This window comes from Meles meles, chromosome 13, assembly GCF_922984935.1.
Source record: "Meles meles chromosome 13, mMelMel3.1 paternal haplotype, whole genome shotgun sequence".
NCBI classification, from domain to species: Eukaryota; Metazoa; Chordata; class Mammalia; order Carnivora; family Mustelidae; genus Meles; species Meles meles.
The window spans coordinates 47118484-47145063 of record NC_060078.1 but is presented as its reverse complement, the minus strand read 5'-3'; the positions used below and the strand labels follow the sequence as shown (position 1 = coordinate 47145063).

At 43.0% G+C, this 26580-nt stretch overlaps 1 protein-coding gene across 4 annotated transcripts in view; it reads left to right on the top strand.

Moving 5' to 3' along the window:
* The window catches only part of ERCC6 (ERCC excision repair 6, chromatin remodeling factor), a 72614-nt gene extending 48509 nt beyond the window's left edge, over nucleotides 1-24105 (top strand). For 3 of the 4 annotated variants that reach the window (XM_046027037.1, XM_046027036.1, XM_046027039.1), the window contains 14 exons: nucleotides 531-620; nucleotides 1575-1745; nucleotides 2196-2372; nucleotides 7272-7388; nucleotides 11105-11200; nucleotides 13827-14042; nucleotides 14524-14634; nucleotides 15025-15144; nucleotides 15573-15667; nucleotides 17271-17416; nucleotides 17502-18203; nucleotides 19734-19938; nucleotides 20529-20607; nucleotides 21716-24105. In XM_046027037.1, coding sequence (XP_045882993.1) covers nucleotides 531-620; nucleotides 1575-1745; nucleotides 2196-2372; nucleotides 7272-7388; nucleotides 11105-11200; nucleotides 13827-14042; nucleotides 14524-14634; nucleotides 15025-15144; nucleotides 15573-15667; nucleotides 17271-17416; nucleotides 17502-18203; nucleotides 19734-19938; nucleotides 20529-20607; nucleotides 21716-22135 — 2745 coding nt within the window. In that variant the 3' untranslated portion in view covers nucleotides 22136-24105. The remainder of the gene's footprint in view (nucleotides 1-530; nucleotides 621-1574; nucleotides 1746-2195; nucleotides 2373-7271; nucleotides 7389-11104; nucleotides 11201-13826; nucleotides 14043-14523; nucleotides 14635-15024; nucleotides 15145-15572; nucleotides 15668-17270; nucleotides 17417-17501; nucleotides 18204-19733; nucleotides 19939-20528; nucleotides 20608-21715) is intronic. The other variant, XM_046027038.1, reaches the window with a different exon arrangement.
* The last annotated feature ends 2475 nt before the right edge of the window (nucleotides 24106-26580 follow it).

Here is a 26580-nt window from a genome sequence, read left to right as displayed (position 1 = left end):
GAGATAATGCAAAGATGCTTACAGATCTGGTTCAAAGCTATGGCGCTTGCTGCCCAGATGCTGAGTGTAGTTCTCAGGGAACGAGCTTGGTGGCGCCTCTCTCGTGCTGGGGGCGTGGGCTGCCTCTATAAAGGCTTGCTGAACAACAAAGACGGAAGGCTGCTTTTGCTTTTCACCTTTTTTATAAAAGTGAAAATCCTCTTTGGCTTTCTTTGGGTTGGCAAAAATGGGTATTAATGTAGGTCTTTTGTAACAGCGAAGAAGCTAACAGAACTTTGGAAAAGCAGAGGATACCTGTATATTTGAAAGAACTGGTGTACATATTACATGTAATTTACCCTTAATTTTTTTTTCTTTCACCGTTAGGTATGACACAGCATTGCCTGATACTTAGTTAATACTAGCTTTGCAGTTAGCTGCCTGTCTACGTTCACATCATGACTCCACCACTTATCAGCTGTGTGACCCGATATATTATTACAGTCTCCCCCCGTAAACCAGGTATTCATAAGGACACTGTCCTTTTTCAGGGAGTTGCTGGGGAGTGCTCTGTCTGCAGTGAGTATTCTGGGCCTGGGAGCTCTGCCGTCTGCTGTTCTGCAGAGTGCTGTGTGTTCCGGGTACACTTTCTTTTGCCTTTGGAAAGGGACTGTGTTCTTTCAGTGACCACACCTGGCTGGATATATCGTATGCTCTACCTGTGGCATCTCTCTGGCTGCGTTATTTTCTGTTTTTGCCTGTCTGGAGGTAGAATTTATTTTTTCTGTCAAGCATGACTGCTAGTTTGGATCAGTGCAGAATTCTGGGGTCAGAGCGTTTCCCCTACAATTATGGAAAGTCTGTCTCTTTGCTTTCTGACAGTTTAGTGTAACAGAAGAGGTGTCCAGCTCAGGTGGAGTCTTTTTCCTCTGAAGGGAATCTTCTGTTTTGTTCTGACTAGAAGCTACAGCATTTTCTCTTTACTTTTGGAATTCTAGTAGGTATATTCCGAGGGATAGGTCTCTTTTCAGTGTTTCTCCCTGACACTCCATTACTTTTTGCTCTATAGACTCCTGTTTCTCCTCAGAATTTTTTTCTGTCTTTAAAAAAAAAAAAATCATTGTTTTTATATCCTGTTCTATTCTCTCCTCCTGGAATTCATGTTCTGCATCGGTAGAGCACCTGAATTTGTCTTTCTGGTCTCTCTGGCTTTTCTCTCATTTTCTTTTTCTGGTTTTAAAATAATAAATCACTTCCCATCTATCTTGTTGTTTTAAGTTTAACAAGAATTGACACAAAGGATATTTTAGAAAAATAAATATTGGGTAAGTGTTTACTTATTGTAACTTTTTCTAGTTTTCTTTTGAGGGCCCTCTTCCTTAAGTAGATCTAGTAGTCAGTGTTTACAGAGTAATGAAACAAACTTCCAGTGCTGATAATGTATAGTTGTAATTGTATGTATTGTGATTGTATACGTATTTTAAAAGTGCATTAGATTACATCATTGAAAGATTACCATTTAAAGAACCATCCTCATTTAGTTTATTTAAATGAGCTTATTTAAAACTGGTTTTACCATTTTATCATCATTTTAGGAGAAACTAATTCGAGATATTGCTCATTGTCATGGCATTTTGATCACTTCTTACTCCTACATTCGGCTGATGCAAGATGACATTAGTAGGCATGACTGGCACTACGTGATCTTGGATGAGGGACACAAAATTCGAAATCCAAACGCTGCTGTCACCCTTGCTTGCAAACAGGTATGAGCTTTTATAACAAGGGAGATTTCCAGGTGGAAAATAGTATTTAATTGAGAATAAACTCTGGTAACACACTTATTGACTCTTGTGCCTCTGCGTAAGGAATTTGAAATACATGTTTTGCCTTAATGCAGAAAATTCTTTATTCTTGCCCATAATCATGGTTTTAAAAAATTCAAATTATTCACATTACTGACTGTCTCTCGTAGGGATCAGTTGTTAGAATGTAATGCAATCCAACTCTAATTCCTAGTATTCAGCTTGAACAATAAGAAACATTCTTCCCTCTTTATTTTTTTCTATATTGCGTAAAATGTTTACATTTTGGAGATTGAAGTGATATGTAAAAATGTTAAATAACCAGCATTGTGTGGACATATTTTGGGGTAGGGATGGTGATCATGTCTTGAAAAATGGATTTAACAAAAAGTGTTTTCTTTCCCCAAATAGTTCCGCACCCCTCATCGCATCATCTTGTCTGGCTCACCAATGCAAAATAACCTCCGGGAGCTGTGGTCGCTCTTTGACTTCATCTTCCCAGGAAAGTTAGGCACATTGCCTGTGTTCATGGAACAGTTCTCAGTCCCCATCACCATGGGAGGGTATTCAAATGCCTCCCCGGTGCAGGTAATGTAGTAAGCAGCTAACACTTCTAGACGTTTTAATATTTAAACTGTTCCTACTTAATACTGTACTTTGTAGCCAAGTCATTCATAATATAAGGGAAATGGCCAAGCTTATAATAAACTGGTATCTGCCCAAAATCATAAAATTATTTTTGCTTGAGAGCTCCTGTTTTTCCAGATGAGTTTTAAAAAATTATCTTAACGTATTCAAAACCAGTCAGAAAGTGTGAAACAAGAATGAATCAGTTCTGGACACTATATAATTTAGTATATCTTATAAGATAGTGTAAAAGCTTAGAGAAGGGAAAGCCAGGGAAGATTGAGTTGTTCAGAGAGGACTTAGTGCAACACTTAAATGTCCCTTAACCCAGTTCTGGGAAAACAGACCAAGAAGAGTGAGGGCATTCTAGATCAGGGCAGTGGTGTGAACACAGCCATATTGTGTGGCCATGGGCCACAGTGAAGAGACATGCCTGATTGCCCTGGAGATGCTTGTGAGGTAGCTGGGAAGGTGTGGGTGCCAGAGATGGGGGCTTGAAAGGGAGGCAGAGGCTCTCAGGCAGCAAAGAGCCACTGAAGGTGTCTGAGCGGGAGGCTGAAAGATGGCTGCTCTTCCAGGGTCACTCAGGCTGCAGGTGGTGATGGGACCGAGGCTGGCTTTGAGGGACCTCCGGGAATTGTTAGGGGTCAGGGTGGTGAGGGTGGTGAGGACCTGGACCTGGATTTGGGTGGTGGTTCTGAGAAAGAAGGTGGGGAGCAAAAGTTCCAAATGGCATCTTTTCCCATAAAACAAACAAGACGTGGGGGCCCCTAAGATAAAGGAAATGGGGTAGAAATTATAAAATTTGGAAAAATTATAAAAGGAACTCCTGTACTCTTTTACTAGATCCAAATGTTAGCATCTGCTAACATTTTGCCACATTTTATCTTTCCTTCTTTCCCTACTTCTCTGTACCCATACACACAAATTTATACTGTTTGTTTTTCCTGAATCATCTGGGAGCAAGTTGTAGACATTATGTCCCTTTCCTCCATTATGTCCTTGTTCCTCCAGAACAAGGACAGCCCCCTACATAACCACAGTAAAAACATCCAAATCAGGAGGAAATTTAACACAATACAACTCTGAGGTCTAGTCTGTAGTCATCCACGTTTTGTCAGTTCTTCCAGTAGTTTCCTTGTCTCTTTAGTCTTCCTTTAATCTGCAACAGTTCCTCTGTCTTTGTTTTGCCTTCCGTGACTTTCCAGATGACAGGCCTCGTATTTTGTAGAATGTGCCTCTGTTTGGGTTTGTCTTCCACTCTCTGTGACTTGTCTTTCTTGGTGTTTCACTTTAGGAGGCACGTGCTATTGGTTTATCCTTCATGGGTAGTGACAGTTGGTGGTGTCTGATTACTTGGGTGAGGTGGTATTTACCAGATTTCTAAACTCTTTGAATTAACCACTTCCTTTGGAATTAATAAATCACTTGTTCGGAGAGACTGGAAACCCTCTAAGTATTATCTCTTTTTTCCTTGACGTCCTTGTGTTAGAAGTCTATGTACTTACCTGTTTTGTTTTTTTTTTATTTTTCATTTTACAAAGTATCTTTTCTTTTTTTTTTATTTATTTTTTCAGTGTAACAGTATTCATTCTTTTTGCACAACACCCAGTGCTCCATGCAAAACGTGCCCTCCCCATTACCCACCACCTGTTCCCCCAACCTCCCACCCCTGACCCTTCAAAACCCTCAGGTTGCCCCAACCTCCCACCCCTGACCCTTCAAAACCCTCAGGTTGTTTTTCAGAGTACATAGTCTCTTATGGTTCGCCTCGCCTCCCCAATGTCCATAGCCCGCTCCCCCTCTCCCAATCCCACCTCCCCCCAGCAACCCCCAGTTTGTTTTGTGAGATTAAGAGTCATTTATGGTTTGTCTCCCTCCCAATCCCATCTTGTTTCATTTACTCTTCTCCTATCCCCCTTACCTGTTTTCCCTTTGTAAGTTATAAGGTCTTTGGGAGCAGAACTTTTGTTTTTTAAAGATTTTATTTATTTGAGAGAGTGAGACAGACAGAAATGAACCTGAGCAGGGGGAGTGGCAGGCAGAGGGAGAAGCAGGCTCCTGACTGAGCAGGGAGCCCAACACGGGGCTTGATCCCAGGACACTGAGATCATGACCTGAGCTGAAGGCAGATGCTTAACTGACTGAGCCACCCAGGTGCCCCAGAGTGGTTGTTTTTGTATTTGCTTTTTTGTTTAAGTCCATGGTTGCCATGAGTTACTGAATCCCAAGAAGATCATCTGTCAGCAGTTATTTATTGTGTCAGACTGGGGCTAAAATGATGAGAGGTGGCTGGCACCCAGAACCTTCCCTTGAATTGTGTTCTCAGTCCAGTAGGATGATTGTAGTACAGGGTAATGAGGACTATGATCAGGGGAGATATCTAATATCAGAGCTTGTGGGAGTCAAGAAAGGATTCCTGGAGGAGAGATGGCTGTGCTAGGCTGAGGAAGGTGAGGGGGGAGAACATTAATTACCAAGAATATGGTCTGCTTCTTGACTTTGCACATTAAGCTTAGATTTTAGAACTGAAAAGAACCTCCTCATTTCTTGCTCAAGGTTTATTGAGATTCAGTGGTTTGGTGACTGGCCTAAAGTAAGATCTCTCAGCTCTGGAAAAGGCAGAACTGGTGAGTAATATCACTCTGCCTTGTCAGGAATAGGAAGGAAACATAGCTGTTCAGTTGGTCTCCATTTTCCATGGCACTGGGAAGATGGGGGTGATAGTTAAGAGAAATACAGTTGGATCCCTACCATGTGTGTAGTCAGAGAGACAGATGGGAAAGAAATACAGAATCCGCATTATTGCCTGAAGCACAGCACTGCCTAGGAAGGTTGGATTGAGAACGTGGCTGAAGATCAAGGCTAAAACTGGGTTTCTTAGTCTTCCTTGCTCTCCTATCCCTGCCACATTCCAGAGTTTCATTTCTTCCTCTGAGGAGAGTTGGGTGTGAAAAACAGACCTATTCCCAGTCACTGTTGAGGTCTGATCCCTGTGAGTTCACCACAGTGGGCCAGGAACAGGGAGGGGTAGTGGAAGGAGAACTCTCCAGAGGGATGGACAGGCAGGAGAAAGTGGGAATGAGCGGCCAGGTACTCACCAACCCAGCCCTGGTTTTCCAGCATCATCATCTAGCTCACTCGTGCTTCTGGAGGAGAAATACGTGAGTGGAGGTGGGGATATGGAGATAGTTTCCTTAACATATTGTATATATTTTTAGGAAGAATTTTAACAGTATACTTGCTTCCTTGGTGGGACTGTAATGTCACGTTAAATTTTGAAATTTATTATCTCTGTATTCCAAACCATAATATGTACCTGATCATCCTCTTAAGGATAATTTGTAATCAGTGGCTGAATGATAGAGTTACGAGATTACCTGTAACTAGAAGTTGTTGATTAATTGAACTTATTTGTTCAAGTAAATCCTGTTTTATGCTCTGTACGTGCTCACATAGGAACAGGAACTTCCTATTCCTGTTTCCTTCCTATTCCTGAACACACATATGTGTGTATACATGTATACGTACTTGAGTGGGGGTATTCTTAGGATTTTTAAAAATATTTTTCACTGTGGTTTTTTTTTTTAAAGATTTTATTTATTTATTTGAGAGAAAGAGAAAGAGCATAAGTGGGGCAGGGAGGGACAAAGGGAAAGGGAGAAGCAGGCTCCCCGCTGAGCAGGGAACCCGATGCGGGGTGCTGTCCCAGGACGCTGGGATCATGACCTGAGCCAAAGGCAGACATTTAACTGACTGAGCCACCCAGGTGCCCCTATGTTAATTTTTTTTTTTTAAAGATTTTATTTATTTATTTGACAGAGAGAAATCACAAGAGAGGCAGGCAGAGAGAGAGGAAGGGAAGCCGGCTCTCCGCTGAGCAGAGAGCCCGATGTGGGACTCGATCCCAGGACCCTGAGATCATGACCCGAGCCGAAGGCAGCGGCTTAACCCACTGAGCACCCAGGCGCCCCCCCATGTTAATTTTGTAACATGAATTTTTCCTTATGTGTTACATTCAGACTCTTTATTTTCATTCATTTTGCAGCTAATTTTGTTAGACTTTGGTTAGAATTTTTCTTGTTCTGTTAAATAGTAATTTACTAGGTTGTTAAGCCTATTCAGAATTTTTTTTAAGTATCAATAATTTACTGAATTCTTTGTTTGCTTTTAAGTGAATTGCAGAGGGAGTGTTTCCAGAGCTGTGAGTCTTTGTTTTTCTACATATAGTTAAGACCCATCTCATGTGGCTATGCTCCATTACAGAACCATATGCTCCATCTCAGGCTAGAGTGACCTTTCATTTCTGGGATCATAGGGCTTTTCTTGAACTTACTCTCCTAAGTCCCCAGTGGGCAGTAATTTCTGCTTACTATCTGGTTGCTCCCATAGCTGCAGCTTTCCCCCAGAGTTAGCTTTTGATCTTCAGTCTTGCAGAGCAGCACTTCCCTTGTAGCTTTAGGAGAATGCAAGATTATAAATAGAGATTCATTTGAAAGCCGTTTTGTTCCCTAGGGGGTAGTTGAGAACTGAAGAAATCTCTACTGTAGGGTCTAGCAATATAATAATAATAATTAAAGCAAAGTATGGAGGAGGAATTGGACACAAGATTACCAGTTCTTTTGTTGTACATTTTGGTAATAAGTTTTTTTAACTGATGATACCTTTGGAAAGGTACCACCTTCTGGAGTATATGGAACTTATCCTAATTTTTCCAAACTATTTTCAACCATTTCCAGCCAATTATGTATAGCCATAGGTCTTTGGAAAAAATTTTTTAAACATTGGAATCAGTTGAGAGGTAAGAACAAATGCATTTGTTAAACATAAGTAATTGTTTGCCCTTTTCTCTTTTTAAAGGTTAAAACTGCTTATAAATGTGCATGTGTCTTACGAGATACCATAAATCCCTACCTGCTGCGGAGAATGAAGTCAGATGTCAAAATGAGCCTTTCTTTGCCAGATAAAAATGAACAGGTCTGTAAATCCAGGAGTTACCAACCTACTCCTAATGTGTTGGTATACCTGTCTGTTCATTCTACTTTTCACACGAAGAATTGGTAAGGCTAACAGGTGTGGTTGCTTTGCTCAGGGCAGCTGGTTTCTATCTGTATATATCTGTAGGGGACAAGTGAGCCTGCTGTGGCACTTGCCCTCAGCAAGACTCTTCCTTAGTCCACAGGCTGTGATCTCTGTCCTATTTACACACAGATTCCTGCGGCTGCACTTTTGAACTTCCCCATTTTCTTCAAGCCCCAACTCATTGATGCCATAAATCGGAGGTGCCAGGCCTGTTCCTGGGAGATAGCAGTGAACAGAGAAACTGCTTGCTCTCCTGGAGCTCACCTTCGTTCTTGAGGAGGGGAGACAGTCACAGACACACATGCCTCCTGGCAGGCAGCAGTAATGTGGAGGAAACCCTGAGCAGAGTCAGGGGCATAGGGCATATAGGGTGAGGATTTGGGGAAGTGGGCTGCTGCTTCTTTTTTTTTAAAGATTTTTTTTTTTAATTTATTTGACAGAGATCACAAGTAGGCAGAGAGAGAGGGGGAAGCAGGCTCCCTGCTGAGCAGAGAGCCCGATGCAGGGGGCTCAATCCCAGGACCCTGGGATCATGACCTGAGCTGAAGGCAGAGGCTTTAACCCACTGAGCCACCCGGGTGCCCCGGAAGTGGGCTTTTTAAAAGGGACGGTGAGATGTTGCCTGTCTGATAAAAAGACATTTGAGCAGAGGCCTAAAGAAGGTAAAGGAAGCGAATCATGGGGTTCTTAGAAGAGCATTCCAGGTTGATGGAAGTGGAAGGGTGTTGGTACCTCCAAGGTCTGGCAGAGAGGGCATTGTGGCCTGAGGGCAGGAAGAAGGATGAGAGTACTTGGAGGGAGAAGTCAGTTAGTTGGCCAGGTCACCAGGGCCTTTGGTTGTGGTGAAGACTTCAGATATTACTGTGAGTGAGGAAGCAGTTCACAGGTAGAGATGGAGCCAAGGAGTGACGTTATCTGACTCAGGTTGTAGAAGGCACATCCTTTTAAAGCCCATCCTAGTGTTCTGTTATTGCAACAGATGACTGCACCCTCTTTTCAACATCGAACAGTAAATACTTTGTAGATTCTCAGTGTTGAAACTATAAAGGATCTCGGAGATCTGTCACCAAGGTTGATTTCATGCCCGCCTCTTCCCTCCCCCCAAACTCATTTCCAAAGTCAACCCTTGATCTCAGTATTTCCCTGATAGGTCTCACTTTCCCGTCAGTGTCTTAGGCCACAATGCTCTGTGCTGTGGCCAATCTGAATCCGTCAGTTGTTGTGCTGTTTTGTCCTTGTCCTTTTTCAAACGCTCACTTTGCGCTGCATCCTCGTAAATTAGTGTGGCCGGCGTCTGACGGTCTTGCTGGCCTCCAGCCGTGGGCACTCTCCACCTCACTCGGTATAGCACAGCATCGCTGGCTTTGTTTTCCCAGGCTCTTCTTCCTGCTGACATACCTTCATGACCCTCTTCCCATCAAGAATCCTGATTTAGCTTCTTTGTGCCGATTTATTTTCACTATGGGGTCCCAGAATGTCTCTTCTTTGTAATTCACGTGGCAGCCAAGGCAAATGGCTTGGAAACAGTTCCTGTTTTCCAGACATGTGCCACTAGTCTTTCCATTTGCCTGTGATGTTCCCTCTTCCTGGAGGTTTTTCCACCCCACCCTCAGCTTTCCCACACACAGAAGTTGTAAGATCCCACTAGGCTCTTGACTAGATCTCCTTGAGATTGGGACTTTGTGTCACCCACCTTCAAGTGCCATGTAACACCTAAAACAGTGATTTGCAGACACTAAGCATCTGGTGAATGATTAGTTCAGTTAACCTTGTGGCTAACAGAGAAAAGGCTTTTCTCTGTTGCCATTGTATTTAAAGAATGAAATACAAATTTAAGAAGTGAGGAATTAGAAATACTCAGATTCATATTTTCAAAAGATGACTCAGGCAGCATATGAAAGCATTGGAGGGGAAGGATAGTGGAGGCAAAGGGATGAGTTAGGTGGTCCTTCCAGAGTCCACAGTGGGGTCGGGAGGGACTGGAGGGGATGGGCCTGAGCCGTGGAGGGTGTGGGGCTGGCGGGTGCTTCCCAGGTTCCTGTTTAGATGCTGGGATGGATCTGCTGACAGACACTTCAAAAGGACAGAGCATAGAGGAGATAGTTGTGATTTGATTCGGGTCGTTCGAAGTGTCCACGGCACATCTGCCTGCCCAAAAGGCAGTTATAGGTGGGTCTTGGGTTCTGAGGAGAGTTCTAGGCAGGGATGTAGTTGTGACCTCAGAGCCGGGAAGGTGTGGAGGTTATGAGCAGGGGTGAGGTTGCCCGAGGCAAATACATAGACCGGGAGGAAAGAAGTTGCAATGGAGCTAGTATCTGGAGGGGCTAGCTGGGAAGACAGGAGGCCTAGGCAGAAAGGCAGGAGGGAGTTGGGGGAAGTGGAAGCATGAGGCCTAGGGACTCGGTGTGGCTGGCTGCTAGGAAATCATTAGTGAGCTCGTTCATAGCACTTTCTCAGTGGATATGCTCTCAGGCTTGTCCCGGACCGGAAGAGGCTGGAAGGTGAGGATGTGGGGATGGTGAGCACACATAATCCTTTTAGGGAGTTTTCCCCCCGTCAGTTTTTGGAGAGAGTAAGGTGGTAGAGCATGGTCCAGAGGAAGAGGAGAGGTTTTTTAGATCTGGTGTGAAGGTCAGAAAGTTGTCCCAGTTTCCAAATGGGGAACTAGCTGTTCCCCTGAAAATAAAAAAGAAAACAAAGTGAGGTAGATAAAATAGATAAATTTTAGGGGTGAAAATTAGGGAATCATGACTGATAGCTTTGATTTCTGTCTTCAGTGTTTTGTCCATTTTTTGGGTCTTGTTTTGTTTTTAAGAGTTTTATTGATTTGACACGGAGGGGGAGAGTGAGAGACTGCATGAGCAGGGTAAGGGTGCTGGTAGGGGCAGATGGAGAGGGAGGTAGACTCCTTGTTGAATGGAGAGCGCGATGAGGAGCTCAATCCCAGGACCCTGGGATTATGACCTGAAGGTAGGAGTTTGAGTCAGTCTTCACATGGAAGTTTACAAGGCAGAAGTAGTAGGTGGCAGAGGGGTAGCTAAAGGAAAATGTCTTGGGTTTATGACTAGCCAAGGAATAGAGTGGACATGAAGGAGAGGAGGATTGAGAGGCAGAAAAGGAACATTCTGGAATGGAATAACAGGCAAAGTTGGTCTGGGAGGATGGATAGGTCTGGTAAACTCATGGACCTGTGCTTTGACCTCTTGGAAAGGGGGCAGGTCAAGTGAGGGTAGGGGTCCCTGGTCAGGTGTGCTGAAATGAACTGTGAGCGAGGGGCATGGGCCGTCTGAGCGCTTGGAGGCTACGATGGAGGAGAGCTTGTGCACCTGGTCCTGACCGTTGTTGTGGGAAGGAAGCCAATCTTCAGGGACTCTTGGGATAGTGGGTGGGGACCAAGAGGTTGATGGATGACAGAAGTGGAAGGGCTGATGAGAAGGGGTGACTGTGTCTTTGTTTAGCTCTGGGATGGGGCACCATTTTAGCTTTTTTAAAAAAGAGGTATGTTGTTAATATTGTATAGGTTGTGCTTTTTTGATTAGAAAACTTTGTTGATGTTTTAATTATTTTTTTTTTAATTCTCTGGGTTTTTTTTTTTTTCCTCTCCCCCATAGGTCTTATTTTGCCGTCTTACAGAGGAGCAACATAAAGTCTACCAAAATTTTATTGATTCCAAAGAAGTTTACAGAATTCTCAATGGAGATATGCAGGTCAGAAATGAATTATAGAGCAGGGAAGTGGGGAGGAAAGGAAGCTAGTACTAGTCCTGTTTCACAGTTTCCTCTTGGGGAAAACTTGGGTGTGAACCATCCCTTAATTCAGAGCTGTTGCAGAAGTAAGACAATGTGCAGTTACATTTGAGCACACTTGCTTTTGTCTGTATTGCAGCACCGTTACACTTGAACCCCACATCATGTGGTCTAGCAGAAGAGTAGTGCTAGGTACAGGGTCTGTAACGGTGAGTCCTGCAGGGATGTCTGGTCCTAGCAGAACATAGGGAAGTGGCCCTAGACTGCTGGGGTTAGCAGGGGCCTGAAGGAAGAATTACTATCATAAGTGTTTGTGTAAGTAGTAACATTTTAGTTATTGGCAATACTCAGTAATAGATGTTGTTAAAGGTCTGTTCAGTAAGCATACGTAGTGGGTTTATAATCAGCATATACTTTGAAGTTCCATATGAACTAATCAGTTTCTTTGTGCCTCAGGGTCCTAAAGTATGAATTATATTTTATTTATTAGACATATAGGTCTGTCCTAACAGGAGGTACAACTGAGTAGCAAGCATCTTACTCTCTGAAACACACTTCCTGCTTATACACAGAGGTTGCTAAAGAGATGAGTGTGGGTGTCGTGGCTGCCTGTGTCCCATCATGTCTGCATGCTTTTTCTTCCAGAGGAAGTCATTTCAGTTCTTTTGGCCATAGCTCACTGTTTCTCTTATTTCATCTAGGATTGGCCTCTATTAGAGGTTCTTATATCATTCACATTTATTCATCTCTTCTAAATCTGCCCTTATCTTCATGTGCCTTCAAGTTGTGAAGCTTGGTGGTCTAGATTAGCACTGACCTGTAGATACAGAATGTAAGCCGCATGTGTGATTTTAAATTGTGCTAACAGTCACATTTGAAAAGGTAAAGAGAAAAACAGGTGAAATCAATTTTGGTGATGAATTTTATTTAATTTGATATAAAATGTCATTTTTAATATGTAATCAAAAACTTTAGATTACATAGATATTTTGCCCTTTTTTTTTTTCTATTTTACATTTGCAGCACCTTTCAGTTTAGACTGACTTTCTGTGGCTTGTGGCCACTGTACTGGAAGCATCGATCTGGAGGCAGAAAGAGGAGTTACAGATGACTCTTCAGGGGAGTTCTGAAATACTCCTGATTTATTCAGATTTTTTATTATTTGTTTAACTGTTGTTTGCCAGTAGAACTACCTTGGCTTAAATTATGGTTTATCTTTTTCTCCTTGAGCTTTTGTACTTATGAGGTGGATTTGGGTCACACTTGGAAAGCTATGAAGGATGCCTTCCTGCTGGGGCCTGGAGGGCAGGCACCCCCAGTCTCCTGTGTCCTTCTGCTGCGTGAACCACCCCCATATCTTTCCCATTTGTGTATTTCCCATGCAGATATGTTTTCTGATATTCTTATGTACAAGTAGGTGGAACTTCAACCTCTGACTCATATGTTAAACTACAGAACCTTTAATGAGGGGTACTTAGTGTAGTATCTGAATGCATTTGCTAAGTCATTTGCCTGATTTCTCCAAATTTAGATGGGCATGACATTTATTTTTTTAAAGATTTTATGTATTTATTTGACAGAGAGAGAAATCACAAGTAGGCAGAGAGGAAGGCAGAGAGAGAGGGGAAGCAGGCTTCCCGCTGAGCAGAGAGCCCATATGGAGCTCGATCCCAGGACCCTGAGATCATGACCCAAGCTGAAGGCAGAGGCTCAACCCACTAAGCCACCCAGGCACCCCGACATTTTTTTATTCACATAAAAGATGAGTCACTTTTTTATATACTGTGAATTACATGCCTTTTTTCCTAGTAAGAGAAAATAAGTCATTAGCAATTAAATATAACCGGTAGATGTTTGGTCCAATAGAATGTTCTTGTTTCTAGAGAACTTGCCTTGTCAAGAAAAGATGAGTGAAGGCTGATTTCTTCTAGCTCCTAATACGCTGTGAATAGGGAGAAAGCTAAGAAGCTGGTGAAGAGTTACTTTTTTTTTTAAAGATTTTAAAAAAAATACTCATTAATATTAGAGAGAGAGTGGGTGGGGGGAGGAGGAGAGGGAGAGAGACAGCAGACACCATGCTGAGTGCAGAGTCTGTTGCGGGGCTGGTTCCCATGACCCTGAGATCATGACCTCAGCCCATGACCTGAGTCAGGAATGGAAGCTTAACTAACTGAGCCACCTGGCACCCCAAGAATTACCTTTTTTAAAAAAAAAACAAACAAGATTTTATTTATTTGACAGACAAAGATCATAAGTAGGCAGAGAGGCAGGCAGAGAGAGAGAGGGGAGGAGACAGGCTCCCCGTGGAGCAGGAAGTCCAATGTGGGGCTCGATTCCAGGACCCTGGGGTCATGATCCTCTGATCCCAGAGGCTTTAACCCAGAAAGTCCAATGTGGGGCTCGATTCCAGGACCCTGGGGTCAGGACCCTCTGATCCCAGAGGCTTTTACCCACTGAGCCACCCAGGTGCCCCAAGAATTACTTTTTAATCTGTGTTACATATCAAATAGTTTCCTTCCCTTCCTTCCCAAATGAATGTTATTTTGTATGGCATAATCCAAATGCACATAATTCTTTTATACCACAGATTTTCTCTGGACTTGTAGCCCTAAGAAAAATCTGCAACCACCCTGATCTCTTTTCTGGAGGCCCAAAGAATGCTAAAGGTATTCCAGATGATGAACTAGAAGAAGATCAGTTTGGATACTGGAAACGTTCTGGGAAAATGATAGTAGTTGAGTCCTTGTTGAAGATATGGCACAAGCAGGGTCAGCGAGTATTGCTATTTTCTCAGTCAAGACAAGTGAGTATACAGATGTCATACAAGAAACAGTTTGGTTCTTTTTTAGTATATGTGCTGCCGAAGTGAGCTCGAAACAGTTTGGTTCCTTAAGACTTACAACCAGTTACGAAGAAAATGGGTTATGATCTAAAATAATGATTCTAAAAGCAAATTCACCGCTGATACTGAGGTGGCAGCCTGCAAATCTCTCTGGGAGCTTGGATCTTTCTCTAGAGTTGGTGCCCAGTAGTTGGCTTTTTTAAGGCTTACCATGTGATTCTAGGGTGTGAGCAAGTCTGGGTCTGAACTCAGGTAGATGGCCTATAAGAATGAACAGTAGGGAAAACCCAGATACAGTAGTTATATTTCTCTGCCTCACAGCAAGAAGCCCCTTTTAATTTAAACCTGTGGGGGAAAGGTGTGACTGTTTAGACAAAGGTGGACCTCACTGAAGGTGTGTATTTGATTTTTAAATTCTTACCCCACCCCCTCTCCCAAACAGATGTTGGACATCCTTGAAGTATTCCTTAGAGCTCAAAAGTATTCTTACCTCAAGATGGATGGTACCACTGCAATCGCTTCAAGACAGCCACTGATTACAAGATACAATGAGGTGACAAGGGAATTGAACAGTAGAGTCCCGTAGTGCTACTCCGTGCAGAGGAAGGAAGAGCAGCCTCACCCACCTGAGCCCTGCTTACCCTGGGGATGGGCAGTGGGTAGAGGGGGACTTTTTGCTTTTACCCCTGGGCATTGCTGGATTCTGTGTGTGTAAGCAAAGAATGCATTCCTTCTTGAAAAGCCAACTCTGAGCTATTGCCAGTATAATTGGTATTAAAAGCAGAAGCTGTGAGATGGCATCTTGACTGACCAGCGGTCTCTAGGATGTAACCCATCCTTTGTATTGGGAGGAGGTCTCACTCTGTAGAATGTGTAAAGACAGAGGCGAAGAGCTGAAACTAGTCCTAGCTGTGCGTGCTCAGTGTTGTGTGTCTTACTCTAGGATACATCCATATTTGTGTTTCTTCTGACTACGCGGGTGGGTGGCATAGGAGTCAACCTGACAGGGGCAAACAGAGTCATCATCTACGATCCTGACTGGAACCCAAGCACAGACACACAGGTAAAGGGGTGAACGAGTGACAGATAGTTGAGTGGCCAGCCCTTGGGAGGGGCCTTTGGTGCCCCTGTCAGCTTGAGCACAGAGCCCCCGTCTTGGTTGTTGCCTAGTCCTCGGCATGGAGGAAGGCACCCTCGGCCTCACAGGCAGGCAGAGTCGCCAGCAGTTTTATCTGTAGCGTTCATCACCATTCTGGGGTACAAAGAGAGAGGGCAAAGTTACAGACACACGTTGTTTTTCAGCTAGATGTGGTTCAGCCTGTCTTTATCATTTGCCTGTTCCATTAAGGAAGATAATGGGCCTGAGGTGTATTTAGTGGCATTAGGCAGAATTTGGGCTTTGGCAGGGGGAGTACGCGGCCGGCTCTGTTTCTTTTAGTAAGCGCTTGTCGTCAGGAAGGGTGCTTGTTGAAGTGCATCTCTCTGCCCTAGGCCCGGGAGCGAGCATGGAGGATTGGCCAGAAGAAGCAAGTGACTGTGTACAGGCTTCTGACGGCTGGCACTATTGAAGAAAAGATTTACCACCGGTCAGTACAGGTGGCGGCCGTGACCGGAGATGGCTCTCCTGGCTGCCGCGCGGGCAGGGTATAGCTATAGAAGTACGCCGCCAGGGTTGAGCTGGGAATTTTTAAATGTATTGCTTTAAAAAAGTGTTCTTATCTTGGGGCAATAGTTGCTTAAAAGATAGGTGGGGGTGTTTTGTTGTTTCATTTTTGTATTTTTTTTCTTTCTCATTGAAGTAAACTTAGATGGTTTATTGTGAGTTTTTAAAAAAATGTCTTTGAACTTGACATTCTTCTACCTTATAAAACCGCAAGGACTGCTTGTGTGTCAACTTCATCTTAATTATTCTTTTTTTTTTTTTTTAAAGATTTTATTTATTTATCTTAGAGAGAATGAGTGAGAGAGAGCATGAGAGAGAAGGTCAGAGAGAGAAGCAGACTCCCCAGGGAGCTGGGAGCCTGGTGTGGGACTCGATCCCAGAACATACCTACTATAGTGCACCATCTTTTTTCATAAAAAAATTTTTTTTAAAGATTTTATTTATTTATTTGACAGAGATCACAAGTAGGCAGAGAGGCAGGCAGGGTGGGGGGAGGGGGGAAGCAGACTCCCTGCTGAGCAGAGAGCCCGATGTGGGACTCAATCCCAGGACCCTGAGATCATGACCTGAGCCGAAGACAGAGGCTTAACCCACTGAGCCACGCAGGCACCCTTTTTCATAAAAATTTTAAGAAGCAACAGAGTTGAAACACATCCTGGAATTTGCAGTTGTGATCAGCATGGGCCTTTGGCTCAAATGCCCCCGACCAGGACACCTGTTTCTTTTTCTCTGTACGAGTAGGGGTTTAGACAAGGGGCTCTTTAACAATGAGGTGGAGATACGGCCACCTTTTCCCCTTCCTCTTCTGGGTCTTTATTCTTGAGCTGCACCCCAGTTCTTAAAGGGAGGCTCCCTGCTTTCCACTAGGCACTGGAGCGCTCCCAGATGGGTGTGTGTTTTTCCAAGCCTTATTCTGAGAGGGCAGGAGACGAGCTGTTCCTGTAAGGGAGAGTGTCCTCTCAGATGTGCTTTCGCCTCAGGGTGGGAGGGGGTGCAGGAGGGGCAGAACTGCTTTGTGGGGGGTCTGGGCAAGAGTGACGATGGTGTGGAGCTTCAGAATGGAGTGTGAATCAGCAGGCGGAAGGTGGGTGAGATCACTCCCAGGGAAGGCTTTGCAAAGGCCCGGTAAGAGAGTATCCTGAATCCCATCCCAGAGGGGTCCTGAGGAGGGCAGGGCGGGGACTCTTGGTCCAAGAGTCCTGGAATCCAACTCTTTCCAGCTTGGAGAGGCTGCGAGTCATATGATTGTATGTAGAAAGGTGATTCCTAACATGTGACGTTAGAGATGAAAAAGCTCACTGGGTATAAATAATAAGATACTGTTTGTAATTTAAATTCCGTCAAGCACGGAGACCACCCGATATTTTATGAACTTTTTGAATTGTAATTTTCCAAGGCAGAAAGCTTGGGGATGATGTACACATTTGTCCAGCTACAGTTACCCTATCTCTCATGTTGTTTTATAGCTGGGATTTCGAGTTGCAGCTAAACATTGTTTTATACTAGTTTAATTTTTATCTTTTTAGACAAATTTTCAAGCAGTTTCTGACAAACAGAGTGCTAAAAGATCCAAAGCAAAGGCGATTTTTCAAGTCCAACGATCTTTATGAGCTGTTCACTCTGACAAGTCCTGACCCTTCCCAGAGCACTGAGACAAGCGCAATTTTTGCAGGTATTACATAAAATAATTTCACTTAAAATCATAAAGTACAGGAGAATTATGTCATGTAACTTGAGCGTGTTTTTCCTCTTTACAGGAACTGGCTCAGAAGTTCAGGCTTCCAAGCTCCATTTAAAAAGAAAACTTCCACCAGCCTTTGGAGCAGACCATGATGTTCCAATATGCAAAAAGTTTCCTGATTCTACTGTATCCACAAATGAGGCCCCATCCATTGAAGAGAAATCTACAGCTACAGGAGCCGAAGGAAATGTAGTAACTTCTGATCCAGGTGATCCTTTGAAAGATGCCCCCCAAATACCTCGGAATCTACCTGGCAGTGACGGGCCTGGAGAAGGGACGAACGCAGTGTCTAGACTGGAGGAGTCCTCCGTGATTAACGGACAGGGGGATTGTCCAGATTCTCCGAGAATCAGCAAAGTGGACGGGTTCTCTAGTGAGGAAAGCATCAATGAAAAGCAGGGTCTTTCTAACAGAAGAGAAAGCTGCCAGGCTCAGACAGAGCCTCTTTGGGAGAAAAAGCAATCGGAAGGTAATTTTTGTAAGCACAAGTCAAAAACGAAACATAGTGTGCCAGAGGAGGAACCCTTGGAGCAGCCTCAGAGGCCCGCGCAGAAGCCAAAGAGCTCTAAGCATCGCAGAGATGCCAAGTTTGAAGGAACTCGGATTCCACACCTCGTGAAGAAAAGGCGGTACCACAAGCGGGACAGTGAAAATGAGAATGAGACCAGTGAACAGAGCAACGATGATTATGTCTTGGAAAAGCTTTTCAAAAAGTCAGGTAATCTTTTTGCTGACTTTGCCACAGGTGTGCTAGGAACAGAAGAGGAGTAGGCTGGTTCTAGCAGCGCAGCCTTGACTTGCAGGGCAGAGTGGGCTCGCAACTGGAAGTATCTGTTCTAAAATTCAGATTTGAAATGTATCGACATTTTGAAAATCGTATTCACATCTCTCTTCTGAAGACCTAGAGGAATTTGAAACTCTGGAGCACAACAGTACTTGACTTACAGCCACACATAGGAGGGGTGCAGTGCTCTGAGTAGGTTTATACTACTGACCAGTGATAGGAAGTTTCTGTACGTGCTGTCTTCACCTGATTCTCCAGCCGCAGATTGAAGTAACAGCCGTGGGGGAGAGGCAGGGCAGGCCTTCTGGAAGTAGGAAAGCTTGATTGCTCCTGTCAAGGGAGAAAACTCAGGAAAGCAGACTCAACAGTTGCTCAGAACTGGGGAGGAGAGGCAGTCCTGCACAGCATCGTCATCCCTGGGGTGTCATCCTGTTCAGGCCTTGGCAGTCACTGTGTTCACAGCATGATGGCCCCGAGTTACCAGAGGTCACTGTCTGTCGTTCTCGGTGCGGGAGGGCCAGGTTTCTGTACGGCATTTCAGGAAAAACCATTTGGGCCTGAAACTTTTTTGTAAGGAGTTTACTGGTAACTTTCTGCTGTTTTGTACAATTCCTGGTCTGTTTTCATAGGAAATGATCTCTTTTTGCCTTGTTTTCAAGTTTATTTGCTCAGAGGCATTGAAAATATTCTTATAATAATTTTTTAAAAATTTGTTCCTGTCTCAAGATATTTTCTCCCATGTCATTTCTAATTTTGTATATTTCCTCCACCCTTTTTTTTGGTCAGGTTAAGCTAGTGGTTTGACTATTTTGTGATTTTTTAAAAAAACATAAACCAGCATTTTCATTTATTAATTAGTTTTATGGTTGTTCTCTACCTCATTAGTTTTTGCTTTTATTTTTATTACTTTCTTCCTTGTGCTTTTGTTTTTGTTGTGTTTTCGTGAGGTTTTTTGGCTGAACTTTTTTTTAAGACTTGACTTGGAAATTTCATTTGTTTTTATTTCTTCATTTCTATTGATATAAATATTTAAGGGTGTGAATTTTCCACTGGTGCCTGCACTAAATTCTGCTGATAAGTAGCACTTTCATGATCATTACTTTTTAAAAGTTCCATAATTCTGGTTTATATTTTTATATCTTTCCTTTCAATAAAGAATTGATTGATTAATAGGAAGTTTTAAAATTTTCCAGATAGCAGGGATGTTGAAGTTGTGGTGACAAGCATTATACTTCAGTCATTACAGAACAGGAATAGTGACTGGTCCCTATCTTATAGGGTAGTGATGAAGGCAAGTGGCAACGATATTTGTAAAGTCCCCGGGTCACGATAGTCACCTCAGCAAATAGCTGAAAGTGTTCATTGTCTTTTCTCTACCCACAACATACTAGACTGTACAGAGGAAAAAAATGTGACTGTGTACAAACTGAAACAACATGTCACTGTTCCCTTTGTTCTTGCTAGTCGGAGTGCACAGTGTCATGAAACACGATGCCATCATGGACGGAGCCAATCCAGATTATGTGCTGGTGGAGGCAGAGGCCAACCGGGTAGCCCAGGACGCCCTGAAAGCCCTGAGGCTCTCTCGCCAGCGGTGTCTGGGGGCGGCATCTGGTGTTCCCACCTGGACGGGTCACCGGGGCATTTCTGGTGCGCCAGCAGGAATCAAGTAAGAGATGACCGCCTTGCCATGCACATGAGGAGGCCAGACCGTCTAGGCTAGGAGTACAGCCAGAGCAAGCATGGTAGAAAATCGCTCAGGGAGCGATGGGGTCACCCAGATTTGGAGGACGTGGGGAACGACATACAATCTTACATTTTGCCTTACATTGTCCCCTGCTTTCCAAAGCTGAGTTTTCAGGGGAAGGAGACATGGTCTGTTTTGTTTAAGAGATGATGTTAAGAGTAAGATAACAGAATAGCGATTACACTTTAATGAGATGATTAGCCAGTGTACAGCAGTCAGTAACCACTGTGCTATTCAGTATATTCGTTTAGAATAATCTTCCTTCCTAGAATCTGAGGATAGTCTCCATCCTGTGTCGAACAAGATATTGAGCAGTTCTTACTTGAAATGCAGCAGTTACTTCCTAGGAGGGTAAAGTAGAAAAATTAAAGGGGATGAGCATCATGGCTATGAAAGAATAACCTTGCAGAAGAAAACTTTTCCAGGAAAAGATTAAGTTGTTGAAAGGGCATTTTCATCTCTAAGTCACAAAAGCAAACATTTTATCTACTGTGATTCTTTTCCTTATTTAGGAGTAGATTTGGTCAGAAAAGGAATTCCAACATCTCTGTGCAACACCCTTCTTCAACAGGCTCAAAGGAGAAATACCAGGTAATACGATAGCCTAGCTGCTTTTCATGTCCGAGACTTACATGACTGAATTGCCATGAAAGCTTCACCTGAGTCAGATGTGAGGAAAAACACTGGCATAATGATACCTGGTGTGTTGTGTTGTAGGCTCTTATTAATGAAGCACTTATATTTGAAGCTGAAAGGACCAGCCAACTTTGTAAAAGACAAAGTATTAAACTCAAATCTATAGCAGAATCTGTTTTGGCCTGAGAAAACACAGGGGATAGGTGATGTGTGAGTTGCTGCCCATTCTGCCGGCTCCATCCAGAGGTGAAGTACCAGCTCCAGAGAACACTACCCTCTAAAACGAAGGTGGAGAAAAGCCCTCGAATGTTGTGTGTAATGTACTAGCTGCTGGAGCCTTGTGCCCATCTCTCCCGGTCCTGTGACCCCGGATGCCTTGAGTGCTTCACTGAGTAAAGATTAGACCAAACCTTGTCATGCAGTGCTCTCGCTTTTGTCTTTTCTAGTCAAGGGCTATGTTGCTGATAAAAGTTGAAGACTCCCAAGTTGAGACTCCTATTTTAGATTAACATGAACACATCTGGAATAGCAAACCTTTTTTGACTTCCCACGTTACATTCTTTTGGCAGTAGGGATGCATGTTGTTGTTCTAGGGCAACTCACATGAGGTGCAAAGAGGGAAAGAGTCAAAAGATTGAAAAGTGAGGAGAAGGAAGCGCAGCTGTGTAACAGCTCCTTGTCCCACAGTGCCACGGTCAGGGTGGATTTGGGAGTAAGAGCTGGAGAAGCCTGTAGAATCCACACCTCCTGGAACCGGCTTTCCCGCCAAAGGGAGGCTCGGTGCCCCCACCCTCCCCTCCCTCTTCTCACCACACAGAATGATGATGAAGTGAAGAGTATAGTTTGGGGCATTTGGGTTTTCCCAGAAATGTTCTTTAATGTTGGGTGGATTTCAGTGCTTGTCTTGCCCCCTCCCTTTTTGTTTGATGATCTCTCATTCTTTGCTGTCAGCCCCATTGCCTGGGGCTCGAGTGGTCATCTTTGGCTCCTCAGGGCCTTTGGGGAAATAGTGGGAGCATGAACTAGAAGCTGGCGCATCACTGCAGTGGTGTTCTTTCTCCAGGACGGTGTCACAAGAAAGGATGGGAAGGATAATGCTTCTGAGCACTTCAGTGGGAAAATGGAAGATGCAGAGTCTTCACCCGCAGCCCTCTCTTCGTCTTCACTGTTGGCTAAAATGAGAGCTAGGAACCACCTGATTTTGCCAGAGCGGCTGGAAAGTGAAAATACACACCACGAGGCATCTGCGCCACCACCCTCCACCACCGAACACGATGACCTGCTGGTGGACATGAGAAACTTCATCGCTTTTCAGGCCCACGTGGATGGCCAGGCCAGCACTCGCGAGATACTGCAGGAGTTCGAATCCAAGTTATCAGCCTCACAGTCTTGTGTCTTCCGAGAACTGTTGCGAAATCTTTGCACTTTTCATAGAACTTCTAGTGGTGAAGGAATTTGGAAACTTAAGCCAGAATACTGCTGATCAACATTACTTTTTAAACTTTCAATTTCCTAATGGAAATTTCTGAGTATTAATCCTCTGATTAATAATCATGTTCGTCAACAGAAGTTGGCTGCGTCTGATGTTTACTTTGATATCTACCTCATAATTTAAAACTTTAAGGAAGAAGAAATTCATCTCTAAAACTGAAGTTTTAGAAATACTTGGGTTGATTTTATTTTGGCACTATGAATTATGTTACAAAATCAGGGACCTAACAGTTAATGCTTGGATCACATTTGTTCCTTCACCCTAAAGATGCCATCAGGGAGCCCATTATTACTCATTTAGATGTTTGTAGACAAGAAATCTCAAGAATTCTTTTTATTGGTGCTAAAAACATGTCTTATATTCAGTCAGACCTAATCAATAAATTAGCTCACCAATATCTGATAACAGATATTTATTTTTGGTGCATAGCTTTTAAATGTTTAAATTTATCATTTGCCACCCATAAACAAATGAGACTTACTGTCTTTTGAATATATTAATTGCCTTTAAACAGTCTCCCTTTTAAGGTACTGTAAATCGGCAGGTATTTTCACTAGTAAAGCATGAAATAGCTTGGTAATAAATAATGGGGCCTGTCCTTGCAGAAGGTTGTAGTGCACTCAGCTTACATTGGCTTAACTTAAAGCAAAGGACATCTTTTTCCTCTCTATGGGGACTTTTGGTTTGAGGAAAATAAAATATATGATCTTAAAAAAATACACAGATCTTAAGCAGACTCAAAAGTGAGTACAAATAAAAACACACACAGGCATACAAACGTCACTCCGGACCACAGCCAGTGTGCCACCATTACCACGTCGTGACCACTGTTGTGGCCCCCTCTCTCTGCTTACATGCTGGGAGGGGACTTGGAGCATTTTTTATTTTATTTACTGTTTGCTTCTCTAAGGATGTTGATTACTTTGTATTGGGCACCATCGCTCTCCTTATGTATTCTCTTCTGTCCAGTTGTGTCCACCTCTCTTTGTCCTTTGCCTTCCCTGCAACACTCCTGTTCTAGACGTTTGGTTTTCAGCTGTTTCCTGGCTATTGCTTATGCATTTATAGTTCTGTGACGGTGTTGTTTTGATCCTCAGTTTGTTTTCTTAGCTTTGATTTTCTTGTTTCCCTCTCTCCGTTGTTTTATCGTCTCAGCCCTGAAGTCTTGTTTTCTTAAATTCATTACATGACTTAAATTTCTTCTCAGGCTGTCACAGTGGAGTTCTTTCTTGGGCTTATTCTCTGTGGCAGGCTGTTTTTCCTCTCTGCTTTCTCCGTACCGTGCTCATCTTCCTCCCATGCTGTTTCTTTACACCTTGTTTATGTTGCACGTGAGCAGCTCCGTCCATATCTGCATGCCCTTCCCTGTGACCCAGACAGAAGGGGTTTAGGTTTGGGAGTGGGGAAGAGCCTCTGCTGGGCTCTGGTTGGAGGATTTGCGTTTTACCCCGCCGTTTCGGAGATTTTGTTAGATAGCTTGGGCCAAAGAATCCTAGAGGTAGGGAGGAGATGTCCTAGAGTCATGATTCCCACCAGGATTTTCTGCTGCTCTTTAAAAAATTCTGGCTTATTCATCTTACTCTGTTTTTAGAGTGATTTATATATTAGGGGAAGAAGATTCTATTATTTTCTTCGGTCTCCTGTCATTATCTAGAAGTCATAGAAAGGATTTTTAAACAGCTCAATAAATCCTAAACTTGAGAATTTGGCTTAGAAGGGAGTCAAAACTCATGACTTTCATTTCTGGGAAGTTCTTTTTTTATCTTTATTTTTGTAATCATTAGCCTGTAAGGAAATCGCTTCCACCTTATTCTCAGATTGAAAGCAGTTCATTTTCTCTTTCTTTCTGAAATCTGAACTCTATACTGAATGAGAGGTTTATCTTTTTTTTTTTTTTTTTTTTTTTAAGATTTTATTTATTTATTTGAGAGAGATTGGGAGAGGGAGAGGAAGACTCCCCACCGAGCAAGGAGCTCAATGCAGGGCTGGATCCCAGGACCCTGGGACCATGACCTGCCCAGCAGGCTGGGATCATGACCTGAGCCAAAGGCAGGTGCTTAACCGACTGAGCCACCCAGGTGCCCCAAGAGTGAGAGAAGTTGTAACCTTCTCATCAAATAGAAAATGCCATTAAAAGTTATGCAGTAAAAGAAGGCGGTCCTCACTCTTGTTCTTAGCTCTGCCACCAGCATGCTGGGGCCTTGGGCAGGTCGCCATCCTGCCTGTGTCCCAGTGTGGACATCTATAAGCATTGTCATCAGGCCTCCCAGGTGGAGAGGCTTAGAGGAAGATACTCGAAGTGTAATGTTTTTAACAATAGCGAGTAACTTATTCATTTAGATAGAATCTACTTTTTGGAACTTAAAAAGCTTCGTACGATGTAGACATTTAATGTATTTAATGTGTTATATTGGTACCAAGCAACAATAAAGGATTTTAAAATTTTGTGAAATTTTAAAACTTCCTAGTTCATACATAAATATACTATCACCGTTAAAACAATTTCAGGCAATTAGTGTATATTTATTCCAGGTTGTTTTCCACGTATTTGCAAATACATGTGGCAGAGATGGCTGCTGTCATGTGTTTCCCCCCTTCCTTTACTGACGAGTTTCTGGAGTTTTGCCAGGATGCCTGGCTGCTCTGCTGAAGACTTGGCTTCCCCGCCTCCCTTGCAGTGAAATTGTGGCCTCATGACTGGGCAGTGGGATGTGAATGGAACTTCCAGATTGGGCCCTTAAATAAGGGATTGGGTGTATACTCTTCTGCTGGCTGAGATTCTGGGGGACCTTAAGCAGTGATATGGGAACTGTGGAGGTTGTGTGTTGAGGCTGGAGAAGCTGGCCTGCCAGCCTTGAACTGCTTTCCTTCTGTTACTTAAGAGCAAAATAAATTGCTGACTTGCTTAAACCACTGTCTTTTGGAGTCTCTTTATTATAGAACCAGATTTGTCTTATAGGCATGATTTAACATAGACGCGATTATATCACCCTTACTGCTTTGCAGCTAACTTTTCATTTAATGTTACATGCAAAACATCTTTTCTTCCTTGCAATTAATAGCTCTACCTTCTTGGAACTGCTGGGTTAAAAATGACATAGATTTTTAAATTTAAAAAAATTTTTTTAAATTTAAATTCAATTTAATTACCATATACTGTCTTATTAGTTTCAGAAGTAGAAATCAGTGGTTCATCATTTGCATTTAATACCCAGCTTTGCCCGTTACTTCAAGTGTCCTCCTTAATACTCGTCACCCAGTTACCCATCCTCCCATGCCCCTCCTCTCCAGCAGTCCTCAGTCTGTTCCCTCTTGTTAAGTCTCTTATGGTTTGCCTCCTTGTCTGTTTTCGTCTTATTTTTCCTTCCCTTCCCTTATGTTCATCTGTTTTGTTTCTTAAATTCCACATAATTGAAAAGAATCACATTTTTAGTTGTTCTCTCTTCTTTACTTTTTTTTCTTTAAATTTATTTGACAGAGAGAGAGATCACAAGTAGGCAGAGAGGCAGGCAGAAAGAGGGAGAAGCAGGCTCCCTGCAGAGAGCCCGATGCAGGACTTGATCCCAGGACCTTGAGATCATGACCTGAGTCCAAGGCAGAGGCTCAATTCACTGAGCCACCCAGGCGCCCCAGATTTTTAGTTTCAATTGATGTAGTGAAACTACTTCCTTCCATTTATACCCCATAAGAGGACCCATTCTCCACAACCTTAGCAGCAATCAGAGGTTTTGTTTTTGTTTTGTTTTTAACCAATCTTATGGTTGAAAATACCTTGTTTGAACTTCAGTTACCCTGATTACTTAGGCAACCAAACATTTCCATGTTTGTTGGCCATTTGTAGATCTTGAGTATTGCCTGCTCACATCACATTCGTCTAGTTTTATAATTGGTTATAAATCTTATAGGGTCCCTCCCCCCAAACAAAAATGAAAAGTTGATCACCCCCAATTATTATTGAAGTTTTTCATTCTTCATTCTTTTCTCTGTTCATTCTTTCTACCCATCTGAAATGCCAAGTTTATTGTATGCAAAGTTGTCTTACTCCTGGATCAATGGATCCAGATGTCTATTATACCAACCACACTCTTCACTGTTGACTTCGTACTATGTTTTGCTATCTACAGGCAAGTTCCTAGTCCTTCCGGTCCTCTGCCCCCCTTGTCTTGTGTATTTCCTGTTCCAGGTAAATCTTAGAATCAGTTTATTATGTCACTTAGATTATGTTGCTCTTTTGATTGAGATTGCATTAGTGTATTCATTGATTTGAGGATAATAGGCTTCTTCAAATTAATACAGTTTTTCCCATTAAGATCGTGATAGGTCTCATTTTCTTAAAGTATTTTATATTCTTGGATAAAATTTTAATAACTTTCTTCATAAAGGTCTTGCCACATTTCATATTAGGCTTATTCTTAGGTCTTAAAGATTTTTTAGTT